The sequence below is a fragment of the Crinia signifera genome, chromosome 12 (genome assembly GCF_055691185.1).
Source record: "Crinia signifera chromosome 12, ASM5569118v1, whole genome shotgun sequence".
In the NCBI taxonomy this organism is placed as follows: domain Eukaryota; kingdom Metazoa; phylum Chordata; class Amphibia; order Anura; family Myobatrachidae; genus Crinia; species Crinia signifera.
The window spans coordinates 84,098,430-84,114,873 of NC_139228.1; the positions used below are offsets into that span (position 1 = coordinate 84,098,430).

A 16,444-nucleotide genomic window follows, 5' to 3' on the forward strand; every position below is an offset into this window, starting at 1 on the left:
TTGACACTCCAGCTGTTGTTGAACTACACATCCCAGCATGCCCTGCATCAGTTTTAGCATGGGCAAATAGTAAAACAGGAACTGAAGCAAAAAAAAAAAAAAACGGAATATAATTTGCCAGGTATTGCCACGCTCATCGTTGCCACATAGGACTCGCATGGCGATTGGCATGATCTTGTCACCACACACACATGCATCTTGCTCTCCTTCTGTTCATGGAAACTCATTCAATGGCGATATTATTCTGTGGCGATTCCGAGCTGCGTGTTTGCATTTGGCGTGACGGACCAGCACGAGCGGCCGGGTCGCAGCAACGATGAGCGCACCTACATATGTATGAATTAGGACTGCCTAACTTGGGGCATAGACCTTTTTTTTATTTGAATGAGTTTTATTCTGATCGAGCTCAAGCCCTATGTAATCCTGCAGATCTAATGATCTGACTGGTCCCTTTTGAGTCCCCATCAAATGATTAAGGGCCAGATGCACTAAGCTTCAAAAGTGATCAAATGAAGAGTGATAAACCCCCAGCCAATCAGCTCCTTCCTGCCATGTCACAGACTGAGTGTGAAAAATGTCAGGTAGGAGCTGATTGGCTCCTACCTGACACTTTTCATGTTTAGTACATCTGACCCTAAGACCTCTGTGTTCCTGCGAAATTTGCTCCCCAGATGATTTTTGCCGACCGTGTTGAATTCGGAAGTAATCTGTGAGGGCAATATAATGTAATACGTTGCGGAAATGAGAAATGTTGACATCCTTGTACTGATTTAAGCTTTATTTCAAATTCAATCATTTAAAGAATGAAATATTTACACTTGCTTTCTGGACAGCAATATAATTGTGCCTGATATACAGTGAACATCTGCACGCTCGCTCTCCCATTTCTGCAATGTTGCCACTTTCCCTCTGCCCCTTATAGATGGTATCGGGATGTCTGTTACTGTGCTATTAGTCAGGCCCTGTAGTAGAATAGCACCAAGTGGCATTTAAAAAAGAAATAAACAAAAGTGTATAGCGCCCATTAACTTGAACCTGGGGAGAACATTGCTGCTTTGCTGATTATGTATGTGGACATGGTCTTGTCGGGGTCAGAAAACAGGTTTTGCATTTTTAATAAAAAAATAAATTATATATTAAAAATAGGAGGACCAGAGAAGGAGCATATTGTCAAAACAGGTTAGAGGTGCACTGCGGAGGGGATGGGACGCCAGCCCCCTGTGGCCACTGCCCGTACTGTGACTCTGCCTGTTCTGGCTCCTCACGTTTATCACCACCGTGACTATACCCTTATTCCCAATTAACTACCTTTCCCACCCTCAGACTTGCGGCTACCCCGTTGTGGCCACACCCCCAACCCCCTTATTTCACCGTCATATTGCGCTCAATATGCCTTCTATGTAAATAAATGATATACGGCATTGTGACCTAAGATAATTTGCATAATAAACACCTTATTTGCACCATACATGGTCTCCCTCTATACTGTAGGTTGCTTGCAATATAGTAGAAACCACATATTATTCGCATCCCTTTATATACTATACAGTGTCTGTCACCCATTACACTCTGCAATTCCTTAGCGCAGGTCCCATACCCTGTTAATCTAAACCAAACCATTTGTTTTAAACCAACCAGCCCTGTAGAAACCTCTTGTTTTATTATGATTCAGCATCTTAATGTTATATTTTTGTTTCATTCATTTAAAAACAATAAATGGGCTCAGGTAATGCACATCTCCCAACTGTTCCTTTTTTTTTTTTTTTGGGTGGGGGAGAGGGGATGGTCCTGCGGCCCACCAATAGGCAGCAGTGTCCCGCAGCAGTGGGAGGGGGGGTTGCAAGTGGGGAGATCCCCCCCCCCTTCACTCACTGAGTCATGCCCCGCCAGGGCCCCCAAAAATGGACACGCGCCTTTCTCAGAAGCCCCCCCCCTTTTGGGAGCGCACTGCTGTAGGGAGGTATGGGTAATTTGTTTCTACGTCACACCCCTGCTCACCTGCATCTGCCTGCAGAGACCAGGCCATATTCCTTCCTTTACACTTCTGCTCCTACTGAATTGGTTATCTTCTCATTGAACTGACAGGCCTCCACCAGAAGTGACGTGGCTGCTCCACCTGAGCACCCTAGGGCAAACGCTGCAGTGCTCCGGCCTCTCTGCACCTTAGCTGAGGGCAGCATCGAGCAGTGCGGGGCAGAGGCGGAGGACCTACTTTACTCCAAAGTAAGGTTCTGTGGGCCCATGCCATACAATTTCACTATTTGCGATTAGGAAATGTAAATACATGGGGACAAGTCCAAATCTGTCAGGTCATGATACAGAAAGAAGATACTAAATCCTAATTTCTCTGCAAACTATGGGGCAGATGTATTAAGCCTTAACAAGAGATAAATGCAAGGGTGATAAAGGGAGATAAACGTCCAGCCAATCAGCTCCTTACTGACTTTTTTCAAACACAGCCTGTAACATGGCAGTAAGTAGCTGATTGGCTGGATGTTTATCTCTGTACAGCGGTATGTACTAAAGGGAAAATGCGGTAAAACAGGAGTTTTACTGCATTTTCCTATGTACCATTAGCCATCCGCCCCGTCTCTGCTGGGCAGGGTATCGCCACCCTCTGCGCGCCCCCCCCCCTCCCGTCTTCCATTGATCTCCTCCCCCAGCAGGTGTCAAAGCCGGGAGGACATCCAGCTGCAGGGGGGAGGGGGAGAAGCAGGGGGACACGGACAACCGCTGGGAGGTGACGGAGACCCCCACACACCACATTACAGGTATCACGGGGGTCTCCGTCACCACAACCCGATGCTAGCCGCATATGTTAGTACATATAAGGTAGCATCATGGCAGCTGGCAGGCGAAGGGCGGCGATGTATATTAATACATCCCGCCCTCTATCATCCTTGCATTTATCTCTTGTTAAAGCTTAAAACATCTGCCCCTATATTAGATCTTTATTTCTTATGAGTTATTATATAGCACACACATATTCCGCAGCGCTGTACAGAGAATATTTGAACATTCACATCGGTCCCTGCCCCAGTGGAGCTTCCAATCTATATTCCCTACCGCATGTACACGCATTCACGCTAAAGTATATTTTCTTCGATACCAATTAATCTACCAGTATATTCTTGGAGTGTGGGAGGAAAAGGGAAACCCACGCAGGCACAGGGAAAATATACAAACTCCGCACAGTTACAGTAGGGCCATAGTGGGAATCTGACCAATGGGTACTCTTTACCTAGCACGGCGCCCACGATTTTGATCGTGGGCATCGCAGGTAAAAAATATCGCGGGCATTGAATGCACTAAAAATCGGGTGCGACGCGATGCCCGCGATTTTCCATAGGGAACAATGTTAAATGTCTCAATTGACCCGATTTTCCTGTTCAATGCCTCAATTGACCCGATTTTTCCTTAGGAAACAATGTTAAATGGCCCACAGAGGCCAAATAGCCACCCTGAAGTGTGAAATGGCCCCCACAATTGTTAACGCCACCCCATGATCAACGTCAACCTGAAGTGTGGCGAGCCCGCGACAGGTGGCGGTACGCGTCCTACGACCTTTTCATACCCCCACTATCCACGTCGGCGTGGAGTTGAGAATAGAATAGTGTGGCGAGCGCAGCGAGCCCGAAGCGTGGCGAGCGCACGCGGATACCTTCACAGGTAAACGCGTCCCTTCGCGGGCTTCACAGGTATCCGCGTCCCCACGCGGGGCTCGCTGCGCTCGCCACGCTTCGGGCTCGGTGGCTCGCTGCGCTCGCCACACTATTCTATTCTCAACTTCACGCCGACGTGGATAGTGGGGGTATGAAAAGGTCGTAGGACACGTACCGCCGCCCCTCGCGGGCTCGCCACGCTTCGGGTTCACTTTGATCGTGGGGTGGGGGCCATTTCACACTTCAGGGTGCCTATTTGGCCTCTGTGGGCCATTTAACATTGTTTCCTATGGAAAAATCGGGTCAATTGAGGCATTGAACAGGAAAATCGGGTCAATTGAGACATTTAACATTGTTCCCTATGGGAAATCGCGTCGGTCGCGTTGCACCCGATTTTTTAGTGCATTCAATGGCCGCGATGGGCGCCATGCTAAGTAAAGAGTACCGACCAATGTCCTCAGCGCTGTGAGGCAGTAATGCTAACCAATACACCGTCCGTACTGCCCCGTGTATATATAACACATGGTGGGGATAGAACCCATGACCTCAGTGCTGTGAGACAGTAATGCTATAACCATTACACCATCCGTACTGCCCATTATATATAACACATGGTGGGGATAGAACCCATGACCTCAGCGCTGTGAGGCAGTAATGCTAACCATTACACGGTCCGTACTGCCCCGTATATATAACACATGGTGGGGATAGAACCCATGAGCTCAGTGCCTTGAGGCAGTAATGTAACCATTACACCATCCGTACTGCCCCGTATATATAACACATGGAGGGGATAGAACCCATGACCTCAGTGCTGTGAGGCAGTAATGCTAACCATTACACCATCCGTACTGCCCCGTATATATAACACATGGTGGGAATAGAACCCATGACCTCAGTGCTGTGAGGCAGTAATGTAACCATTACACCATCCGTACTGCCCCGTATATATAACACATGGTGGGGATAGAGCCCATGACCCCAGTGCTGTGAGGCAGTAATGTAACCATTACACCATCCGTACTGCCCCGTATATATAACACATGGTGGGGATAGAACCCATGACCTCAGCGCTGTGAGGCAGTAATGCTAACCATTACACCGTCCGTACTGCTCCATATATATAACACATGATGGGGATAGAACCCTTGACCTCAGTGCTGTGAGGCAGTAATGCTAACCATTACACCATCCGTACTGCCCCGTATATATAACACATGGTGGGAATAGAACCCATGACCTCAGAGCTGTGAGTCAGTAATATAACCATTACACCATCCGTACTGCCCCGTATATATAACACATGGTGGGAATAGAACCCATGACCTCAGTGCTGTGAGGCAGTAATGCTAACCACTACACCATCCGTACTGCCCCGTATATATAACACATGGTGGGGATAGAACCCATGACCTCAGCACTGTGAGGCAGTAATGTAATCATTACACCATCCGTACTGCCCTGTATATATAACACATGGTGGGGATAGAGCCCATGACCTCAGCGCTGTGAGGCAGTAATGTAATCATTACACCATCCGTACTGCCCTGTATATATAACACATGGTGGGGATAGAGCCCATGACCTCAGTGCTGTGAGGCAGTAATGTAACCATTACACCATCCGTGCTGCCCTGTATATATAACACATGGTGGGGATAGAACCCATGACCTCAGCACTGTGAGGCAGTAATGCTAACCATTACACCATCCGTACTGCCCCGTATATATAACACATGGTGGGGATAGAACCCATGACCTCAGCGCTGTGAGGCAGTAATGTAATCATTACACCATCCGTACTGCCCTGTATATATAACACATGGTGAGGATAGAGCCCATGACCTCAGCGCTGTGAGGCAGTAATGCTAACCATTACACCATCCGTACTGCCCCGTATATATAACACATGGTGGGAATAGAACCCATGACCTCAGCACTGTGAGGCAGTAATGCTAACCATTACACCGTCCGTGCTGCCCTGTATATATAACACATGGTGGGGATAGAGCCCATGACCTCAGCGCTGTGAGGCAGTAATGCTAACCATTACACCATCCGTACTGCCCCGTATATATAACACATGGTGGGAATAGAACCCATGACCTTAGTGCTGTGAGGCAGTAATGCTAACCATTACACCGTCCGTGCTGCCCTGTATATATAACACATGGTGGGAATAGAACCCATGACCTCAGTGCTGCCCGTTTTATGTCAGTAGGTGATTTCTCATAGATTCTTGTAACCTCTATAACACGTTTTTTTTTTTTTTTTCATCCTCTTTAGGATTTCTTTTTTTACTCTTTAGTTTACGATCCTCAGCAGAAAACTCTCCTGGCAGATAAAGGAGAAATCCGCGTGGGAAACCGATATCAAGCGGACATTATGGATCTTCTGGAAGAGGGTAAAGCACTTTGTGGTCCTTTCTTTTCTTTGGTACTTATGTATGATCTGGGCTCCCATGTTAAATGCACCCCATTTTTTCATACCCCTACTATCCAACTACGCATGGAGTTGATTTTATATAGTGTGGCGAGCGCAGCGCCCGAAGCTTGGCGAGCGCAGTGAGGGGACGCGGTCTCATAAGAAAAACTGGAGCCTAGATATTCCATAAGTACCTTTTCTTTTTCTTTTTTTTTTTATGATGTTTCAAAATGTTTTAGAAAAAAATAAAACTCTCGGTGGTGGCCATTCTATGTGTTTCAGTCTTTTTATTGTGAATATTGCTTTTTTTTTTTCAAAGATAAATATGCCTTGTTCTTGTAAAGTCAGCTTAGATTGTTGTATTGGTCTTGTAAATCCTACTTCGGCACTGTCTATGTATACTCATGCCCCTTTCCCACTGCAGCTCTTAAACAGTATATTGCAGTTTTTTTAGCCTTAAACGGGTAGAGCTGCAGTTGGAAAGCTCCAGGGTGCTTTACCCGTTTAACAAATACCGGTATTTGTTAAACGGGTAAAAAGCAGTGTCCTACCCGTTTTAAGACCCGTTTTTTTGGCAGTGGGAAAGGGTCTCAAATGGTATCCCACTCTGGTCTCCCCCTTCCCCTGGTACCTGTCCTGCCCCCTCTCCTGGTACCTTACCTTTCTGCAATTGCCGCAATCACATAAAAAGTGACCGAATCGCATGTACATGGCTCTGGTGTATGGGCAGCTTTTGGTATTCAGTAATAGGATGCATATGGGGTGATGAATTGTTACAGGTACTTATTTGGAAGAAAGGACCACACATCGCAATCTGCAGCTATTTCAATCTGCCCCTAAGTGAAAGCAACTCGTCCTCTTTTCTGTTCGGCTTTTTATCAACTTTTATTTTGTATTCTTATAATGTAAGTTTCAACCAGATTTTAAATTTGCTCTGGTGCAACGGGCTTCATCTAAAATGTCCTATTTTTTTTCTTTTTCTATACAGGAGCAGAAGACGGTAGAGACCAAGCTTATCTCGAAACTAAAGTTTGGGAGGCGAGCAACCCTCTTACTGACAAACAGATAGATCAGTTCTTGGTAGTAGCACGGTAAGGAATTGGGTGATTATTCCTATTATAGTCTGTTTTTAGTTGGTTATTGTTAGAGCGCATACACACGGGGCAATTTATCCTGAGCCTGGGCTAGGGAAATCTCCCTTGTGCTTTCTGGTGGCTAGATAGCCCTCCTTAACACATATAGTGTATGTTGTGATTTCACCGGAGGCATCTCCCGGCTATTGCATTGCAGTGGCAGTTACCCGTTTACACTTCACAGCAAGCCGGGTTGAATCCATGTCCAATCCTGCTTGCTTCCTGGGTTGTAATGCCGAGTCTCACAAACTTGGTCATTTCAAATAGAAGCATTTACACAGCCTGCAAACCCAAGTTTTTGCGCACTCCCGTGTAAAACCCAGGTTATTTAAGCTGCTGTAAAAGGGGTTTTAGAAAACGGTCTATTATCGCCCCATGTGTATGCCCCTTTAGATCGGTTCTAGTTTCACGTGTGGCTTTTTAAAAATATCTTTGTAATACAGTATATCAATGAAAAAATGTCTTATTGTTTGTAAATAACAATACAAGGCACACGGGTCTCTCTATATCTTATTCTGGTAGATCACTGATGTAGACAGGTGTAGTAGATGGCGTTGGATGAGCCAGGAGAGATTCAATTAATCCGGTGTAGCAGGAGATGGGCCTGATTTGAGGGGACCTTTTTTGTTCTGATCAGCGAGACAGTGTTTCCCTGCTGCTGTAGCAGAGATCGGGGTGCCCATTGTCGCTGGCAAAAACATAGGATCCATTTGGTATTGGAGGGGGGAGCGCAGATTCACTCTGTCATTTGAATGGGCATCTCTGGTGTGCAGAAGTGGAAGATGGAATTGTTTGTTTGCATGTGGTTTTAATATAGTCCCGGTGGCATTGGAAACAAGATGGTGCACAAGTAGCACAGTGAGCTCTCCTCTGCAGATCCACGCCTTGTGATACGTGGGAGGTTTGTGGCTGGTGATGGCATTTTGGAATAAAATTTCAGGTGTTTGGAGATGAGCGATGTGGGTGTGTACAAATTGGCGCGTTTGTATTACAGAATTAGGAGTTCTGTGCAGCCATTTTGAAGGTTGGTGCTCCACGTATATGCAGCCCTTGAAGCATATCAAGTTGCCCATAAATGCACCGGTCTACCTGGATATTTATACATTATTTTTCATGTTTCTTTTTCCCTGTATTTTTTTTTTTCACACTTTGGGCCAGATGTGTCAAGCTTTAAAAAGTGATAAAATGGAAAGAGATAAACAGCCAGCCAATCAGCTCCTAGCTGCCATGTTACAGGCTGGGTTTGAAAAACGACTGTTGGGAGTTGACTAGTATCACACTAGATACACCTTTAAAAAAGAAGCCAAAAAAAACAAGAAGAGGTTGCAGTAATTTTGTCACCCACAATGCATTTCACGGTCCCAACGTTAGAAAATTAGAGGCATTGACTCCTCAAAGTCAATGCCTCTAATTTTCTATCTGATTCAGTCTTTTTTATTATTTTATATCCTGTGTCACTGCAATGAAAATAACCTACTGGGTTCTCAAAATCCTTTCCTACTTAAAATTAAATTTGCCCAGGAACCCTAATCTTAACTGGACATCAGCGCACCAGTGTGCAGTGGGTTACTCTAAATAGGGAGATTGCAATGGTAATCTGGATTTCTACACATAATTGAATTGTCTATCCCACTATTGTGTATTGCGGTATGTTACAGTGCCTCTAAACTACTCTCATTGAGAAATATTGTTACCATATAATGACAAATAGTGACCGCTCCAATTGTGAGAATCCTCAGCCGTCCAATACATCATCCCTGGTGTTGTGGTGATCGCTGTGAGGTTCTCTCCCCGCCAGTCAGAGTATGAATAAATCATATCCCTTCTGTGGCGACCCGGAGGGATAAATAAGAGACTCCTACATATACATAGCGCTGTACTGTTTATTATACATAGCGCTGTACTGTTTATTATACATAGCGCTGTTCTGTTTATTATACATAGCGCTGTGCTGTTTATTATACATAGCGCTGTGCTGTTTATTATACATAGCGCTGTACTGTTTATTATACATAGCGCTGTACTGTTTATTAAAGAAATGTCTACAATGGTGATTACGTTGGTGTAACATAGTGATGCTATGACACAGGCCCTTATTCTGGTTGACTCGCAAGGCTGCAAAATTCCTGCATCTGCACATTCAGAGAAATCCGGCTGCGCAGATGTAAAACATCGGTCCCATGTTCGAATGCACGCAGGGGACCGAAGGAACCAGAATAACCCCCACAGTGTGTAATATAGTGATGCTGTAACACAGCCGACATTCACGAAGATGTGAGTTCTATGTCACATGGGATGTTGCTATGGGCAACCAATCAGAATCTACTTATTTATTTAGCACCACCTAAAATCTAGAAGACGCTAAATAAATTAGTAGATTCTGATTGGTTGCCCATAGCAACATCCCATGTGAAATAGGACTCACATCTTAGTACATTCCCCCCAGTGTGTGACATAGTGACGCCATAACACAGCGTGTGACATAGTGACGCCATAACACAGCGGGTGACATAGTGATGCCATAACACAGCGGGTGACATAGTGACGCCATAACACAGCATGTGACATAGTGACGCCATAACACAGCGTGTGACATAGTGACGCAATAACACAGCGTGTGACAGTGACGCCATAACACAGCGTGTGACATAGTGACGCCATAACACAGCGTGTGACATAGTGACGCCATAACACAGCGTGTCACATAGTGACGCCATAACACAGCGTGGGACATAGTGACGCCATAACACAGCGTGGGACATAGTGACGCCATAACACAGCGTGGGACATAGTGACGCCATAACACAGCGTGGGACATAGTGACGCCATAACACAGCGTGGGACATAGTGACGCCATAACACAGCGTGGGACATAGTGACGCCATAACACAGCGTGTGACATAGTGACGCCATAACACAGCGTGTGACATAGTGACGCCATAACACAGCGTGTGACATAGTGACGCCATAACACAGCGTGTGACATAGTGACGCCATAACACAGCGTGTGACATAGTGACGCCATAACACAGCGTGGGACATAGTGACGCCATAACACAGCGTGGGACATAGTGACGCCATAACACAGCGTGGGACATAGTGACGCCATAACACAGCGTGGGACATAGTGACGCCATAACACAGCGTGGGACATAGTGACGCCATAACACAGCGTGGGACATAGTGACGCCATAACACAGCGTGGGACATAGTGACGCCATAACACAGCGTGTGACAGTGACGCCATAACACAGCGTGGGACATAGTGACGCCATAACACAGCGTGTGACATAGCGACGCCATAACACAGCGTGTGACATAGCGACGCCATTTTCAAACAAAGACAAATGCAAAAAATACAATACACTAGAAAAAATGGAAAGAAAATGCCATGTTTCAAGAAATCTGTATTCAAGTTTTTTTTAATCAGAAAAAGTTTGAGAGAGTCTGGTGTTGCGAAATAAAGCTTTTCTTTCAAATTAGCTAGTATTTACAATATCGGTATAAATTTGGGGTGCGTCCAAGGAAGGTGGAAATGGTAATTTTTTACTTTTAGGGTACTGTTATCAATTTTTAATAACTGTTTCCATTTTTTATGAGCCTACCCAAAGTTCCCATCCTAAAATTCAAAATAAGGAGGAAATACTGGAAAGTTGATGAATTTCCGAAACTTTTGGTCCCTAAGGGCAAACTTTTCTCTGCAGCTACGAAGCTCAAATTACATATACTCACTTTTAGGAACAAGAGGAATGGGAAAAACCCTGGGGAGCAGGAGTTTTTAATTTTTATTTTTTGAGAAACCCTAAAAATTTGTTTTGACATACAGCATAGTACAGAGTGATTCAAAAACTGTGAAGGAAATGAGAAAACTGAATACTCCAGTAAGGTATGGTGAGGTGGGCAATCTCTTTTTATGTTTCTGGGTATGTACCGAACCTAAAAACCAAAGAAACAAAAGAACAGGTATGCAGCACTGGTTTAAAAAAAGGTACCAATTATGTTGGATTGACTTAACAAATTTTTATATTTCTAAAAGCATGAAAATTTTATACACACTGGTATGGGGTATATCACATGGAAGAAACAATAAAAACATAGTTTAAAAAGACATTGCAGATCTCATCTAAAAATGTGGTGGTGGGGGGACTCTTTAATTGGATATTTGTAAGTCCTCACTGGTCGTTTCTATTAATGCCTGGATGATCAATGGACCACCTCCTATAGTAGTTTAGAGTGGTTATATTTACCGTCCACCTGTAGGTTTGGGAACATGGATCAAAATGATGGTAAGGTAGTCCCTTTGGTTGGTCCAAAAGTCCCTTTTGTATCCAATTGCGGTGTGGCTTGCACCTTTGATATTGTTTGGTGGGTAATAAAGTTCTCGTTCGGGCAGCTGGTTTGAGGTTTGTAGTTCCACTGGGACTTGTAGTCCTCCTCCACTGTGGCTGAAATACCACCTTCTAACACGTTTTGCTCATAGAGCTTTCTCAAAGGCAATATGGGTGAACATACCTTACTGGAGTATTCAGTTTTCCCATTTCCTTTTTTTTTTTTATACAAAAGGGTGTACTACGACTTTTGAATCACCCTGTATATGAATAGGGGTTATAAATTTAGTTTTACATTTTATAGCAAATCTGTTTTCACTAAACCTGAAATAGTTTGCTGTAAGTGGTTCCCTCTGGCAACCAATTATCTCCTGGGATGAGTTCGTTTACAGGTGGGTATGAAGATGAGAAGGAATCTCTATCTCGGGAATGACCAAGGAAAGAAGGCCCATACATCTGCAGTCAACTGGGGCAATTCTCAATTTCACAGACAATTGTGTAAAAAAAAAAAAGGTACTTGTTTCCTAGCATGGCGCCCATCGTATGCCATCGCATACCACTAATTAAGGTATGCGATGGGACCCGATTTTCGGTCGTAAGACCTGCACTGTACAATTTTAATATTGTGTCGCATCGCATGCCATTACAATGGCATGCGATGCGATCAGACCCGATTTTTTTTATTGTACAGGCACCCTGATGGGTGATTACTATGTTAAATGCACCCCCATTGTTAACGCCACCCCCACTATCAACGCCAACCCAAAGCGTGGCGAGCGCAGCGGTACGTGTCCTCCGACCTTTTCATATCCCCACTATCCACATCGGTATGGAGTTGTTTTTATATAGTGTGGCGAGCGCAGTGAGCCACCGAGCCCTAAGTGTGGCGAGCGAACGTGGAATACATGTGAAGTATTCAGTGTCCACTCGCCACGCTTTGGGCTTGCTGCGCTCGCCACACTATATAAAAACAACTCCACGTCAATGTGGATAGTGTGGGTATGAAAAGGTCGGAGGACGCGTACCGCCGCCCCTCGCGGGCTCGCTGCGCTTGCCATGCTTCAGGTTGGCTTTGATAGTGGGGGTGGCGTTAACAATGGGGGTGCATTTAACATAGTAATCACCCATCAGGGTGCCTGTATAATTAAAAATCGGGTCTGATCACATCGCATGCGATGCGATCCGATCGATACGATGGCATAAGATAAAAATCGTGGGCACCGTGCTAGGAAACAAGTACCAAAAAAAAAGAAACAAATAAAAATCTATATATCTATCTATCTAATTTTGTATGGGGTTTACTGATTGCTGATTCTGACCAAAAAGTGATCATAAATCGGGTTGTCCAACATTTTGAATTCTGCCTTTTTGTTTTTCTCTTTCTTTCCTTTTCCCTTTTGTTGTGTTTACTTAATTGGAAGAACTTAATGATTTGACTACTCTTCCTAAATGAGCATTGTTTACAGGTTCATGTGATTGCTTTTCTTGTTTAACATTTGCATGAATAACTGTAATAGCACTTTTTGTTTTACTTGTGTTTTTTCAGATCTGTAGGCACTTTCGCCCGTGCACTAGACTGCAGTAGTTCTGTCCGGCAACCTAGTCTACACATGAGCGCAGCAGCCGCCTCCAGAGACATTACATTGGTAAAAAGGATAACATTTATTACTAATGGTGGTGGTTGAAAAATATTGCTTTCATTGACCAGCAAACCATTGCTTAACGTATATGCAGTGACTAGTATACCAAAAATAAAATATACAGCATTGGAAACCATTAACAGACATGTGACTTAAATGTTTTGGGGGGGGGGGGTGCTGAATATTTATATCACACATCAGTTTGTGCAAGAATGTTTTCTTCCTTGAAGGACTATACAAATTAATGGGTTTGTGTGTATATGTATGTACAGTGGGGCAAAATAGTATTTGGACAGCCACCGATTGTGCAAGTTGACACCAATTTATTTGTGTATTCTGGTGGGGAAAAATATTTGGACACCTACAAACCAGCAGGATTTCTGATTAACAGACCTATTGCTACTTCGTTAAGAAGCTCTTCTATCCTCCACCTGTATTAATGGCACCTGTTTAACTGCTTATCTGTATAAAAGGCACCTGTCCACACCTTCAGTGAGACTGGAACTTCTCCTCCACGGCCAAGACCAGAGAGCTGTCTAAGGACACCACAGACAAAATTGTAGAGCTGCACAAGGCTGGGATGAGCTTTTCGACAATATGCAAGCAGCTTGGTGAGACTGATCAACTGTTGGTGCAATAATGAAAAAATGGAAGAAATGCAAGATCACTGACAATCTCCCTCAACCTGGGGCTCCATGCAAGATCTCATCTCGTGGTGTATTAATGATCTTGTGAACGGTGAGGAATCAGCCCAGAACTACACGGGTGGACCTAGTCAATGACCTCGAGAGCTGGGACCACAGTCACAAAGGTTACAATTCGTAACACACTACGTTGTGATGAATTCAAATCCTGCAGCCCGCAAACGGTCCCCCTACTTAAGGCAGCACATGCCCAGGCCCATCTAAAGTTTGCCAGTGACCATTTGGATGATCCAGAGGAGGATTGGGAGAATGTCATGTGGTCAGATGAGAGCAAAATAGAACTTTTTGGTATAAACTCTGCTCACAGTGTTTGGTGGCAGAAGAATGATGATTGGCATCTCAAAAACACCATACCCACTGTGAAGCATGTGGGTGTAAACATCATGCATTGGGGCTGGTTTTCTGCAAAAGGGACAGGACAACTTATCCATATTAAGGAGTGCATAAATGGGGCCATGTATTGTGTGATTTCAGCCAAAAACCTCCTCAGTAAGAGCATTGAAGATGGAACGTGGCTGGGTCTTCCAGCATGGCAATGACCTTAAACACACGGCCCGGGCAACTAAGGAGCGGCTCCATAAGCAGCATTTCAAGATCCTAGCTGGTCTCCAGACCTCAACCCAACAGTAAATCTGTGGAGGGAGTTGAAAGTCCGTGTTACACAGCAACAGCCCCAAAACATGAAAGATCTAAAGAAGATCTGCATGGAAGAGTGGGCCACATACCCAGAGGCGTATCTAGGGCGGAGCACCAGCTCCGGGCGCCGACATGTCACCTGGCGCCGGAGCTCTGCCGCCGGCTCCCCCGCCCTGCTCGCCCGCTCCCCTCGGTGCCGTGGATCCCGTTGTGCCTGTGTAGGGGGGCGGAACAAGGAGCCCGCATTAGGAGAGGAAGAGGAAGCCCGGGGTCGGGGGTCAGCGCAACGAGGAGGAGAAGGAGAGTGAAGCTGCGTGGCGATGGGGCAGGAGGAGGAAGAGCAGCCAGCAGCGTTGCCAGCAGCGCGTGGGAACAGAGCAGAGAGAGGACGGAGCGGAGATTGACAGCTCCAGTCCCCGGCACCTGACAGCAGCGCCCGATACCCGGCAGCCGCATCACCGCACCAGTCCATGGCACCTGGCTGCCGGGTATCGGGCGCTGCTGTCGGGTGCCGGGGACTGGAGCTGTCAATCTCCGCTCCGTCCTCTCTCTGCTCCCATGCGCTGCTGGCCACGCTGCTCCTCTTCCTCCTCCTGCCCCTCGCCATGCAGCTTCACTCTCCTCCTCCTCGTCGCACTGACCCCTGACCTCGGGCTTCCTCTTCCTCTCCACTTCTCCTCTCCATGGCCAATGTGGCATCCTTGATCCGCAAGTCCTGGTGGCCACAGGAGTGAAGGAGAGCCCAGGCCCTGCACCCAGCCTATATACCCAGCAGCTGGCCGCAGTACCCAGTGTCGCCTGGGCAACAGCCAGAGCGGCAGGGAGCCAGCACCTACCTGGCCACAGCAACTGACCCCCCCCCCCCCCCCCCCCACATCAGGCAGCGACCAGTGATGGCCCCCAGCATCCGGTGGCACAGACTAGGAAGATCTCAGACCACCCCAGACACCAGCCCAGGGCACGTGAGTTGGCCCGTGTGGCCCTATCTCCAAAGGTACCCAGAGGAACAGCATACCTCCGAACATGACCCTCTCCAGGAGGGACACATTGCTCTATTTCTGGACTTCTACCTTAATTAATGATTGGCATTACATGTGTTGAAGCACCTTTCTAATCAATTAACCTGTGTGAAACAGGTGATGGCAATAATAAATGAAGAGGGAAGTGCAGAAACAGAGCAATGTGTCCCTCCTAGAGAGGGTCATGTTGGGAGGTATGAAACAGGCAGGACTAATCCTTAACCCCCATTTGTGCGTTTTACTAGCAGGGGGGGGGGGCGCGCGCGAAACATGCCCTTGCTCCGGGCACCATGGAACCAAGCTACACCACTGCACATACCTGCTACAGTGTGTACAAACCTGGTCAAGAACTACAGCAAAAGTTTGACCCCTGTAATTGCCAACCGAGGTTCTATTACAAAGTATTGAGTTTTTGAATGTCCAAATATTTTGCGCAAGAATATACAAATAACGTTTCAAAATCATACAATGTGATTGCCGATGTTTTATTTTATTTTCTCATTCTGGGCCTTATTTTGGTTCATTCTTTCTGACAAAATCCTTCTTCGATGGACAAAACCATGTGCACTGCAGGGGGGCAGATGTAACATGTGCAGAGAGAATTAGATTTTGGTGAGTAATTTTGTTTCTGTGCAGGGAAAATACTGACTGCTTTATTTTTACACTGCAGTATAGATCTCACTTTGAAGTAAAACCCCACCCAAATCTAATTATCTCTGCACATGTTACATCTGCCCCACCTGCAGTGCACATGGTTTTGCCCATCTAAGAAGGATTTTGTCAGAAAGAATGAACCAAAATAAGGCCCTCTGTCTCACAGTTGAAGTGTACCTATTATTTATATATATATATATATATTCTCTATATTTAATTCAGCTTTGTAAAATAACAAATTTACA

The 16,444-nt window shown here is 45.6% G+C and overlaps 1 protein-coding gene across 12 annotated transcripts in view; it reads left to right on the forward strand.

Moving 5' to 3' along the window:
- Window positions 1-16,444, forward strand: part of MTA1 (metastasis associated 1) — a 180,755-nt gene that overhangs the window by 61,198 nt on the left and 103,113 nt on the right. For 9 of the 12 annotated variants that reach the window (XR_014466106.1, XM_083165822.1, XM_083165824.1 and 6 more), the window contains exons 6-9: window positions 2,086-2,223; window positions 5,948-6,065; window positions 7,074-7,176; window positions 13,093-13,192. Coding sequence is in view for 11 of the 12 variants with exons in the window: in XM_083165822.1 (XP_083021948.1) it covers window positions 2,086-2,223; window positions 5,948-6,065; window positions 7,074-7,176; window positions 13,093-13,192 (459 nt within the window). In the remaining variant the exon portion in view is untranslated. The remainder of the gene's footprint in view (window positions 1-2,085; window positions 2,224-5,947; window positions 6,066-7,073; window positions 7,177-13,092; window positions 13,193-16,444) is intronic. The other 3 variants (XM_083165828.1, XM_083165821.1, XM_083165827.1) reach the window with 1 other exon arrangement.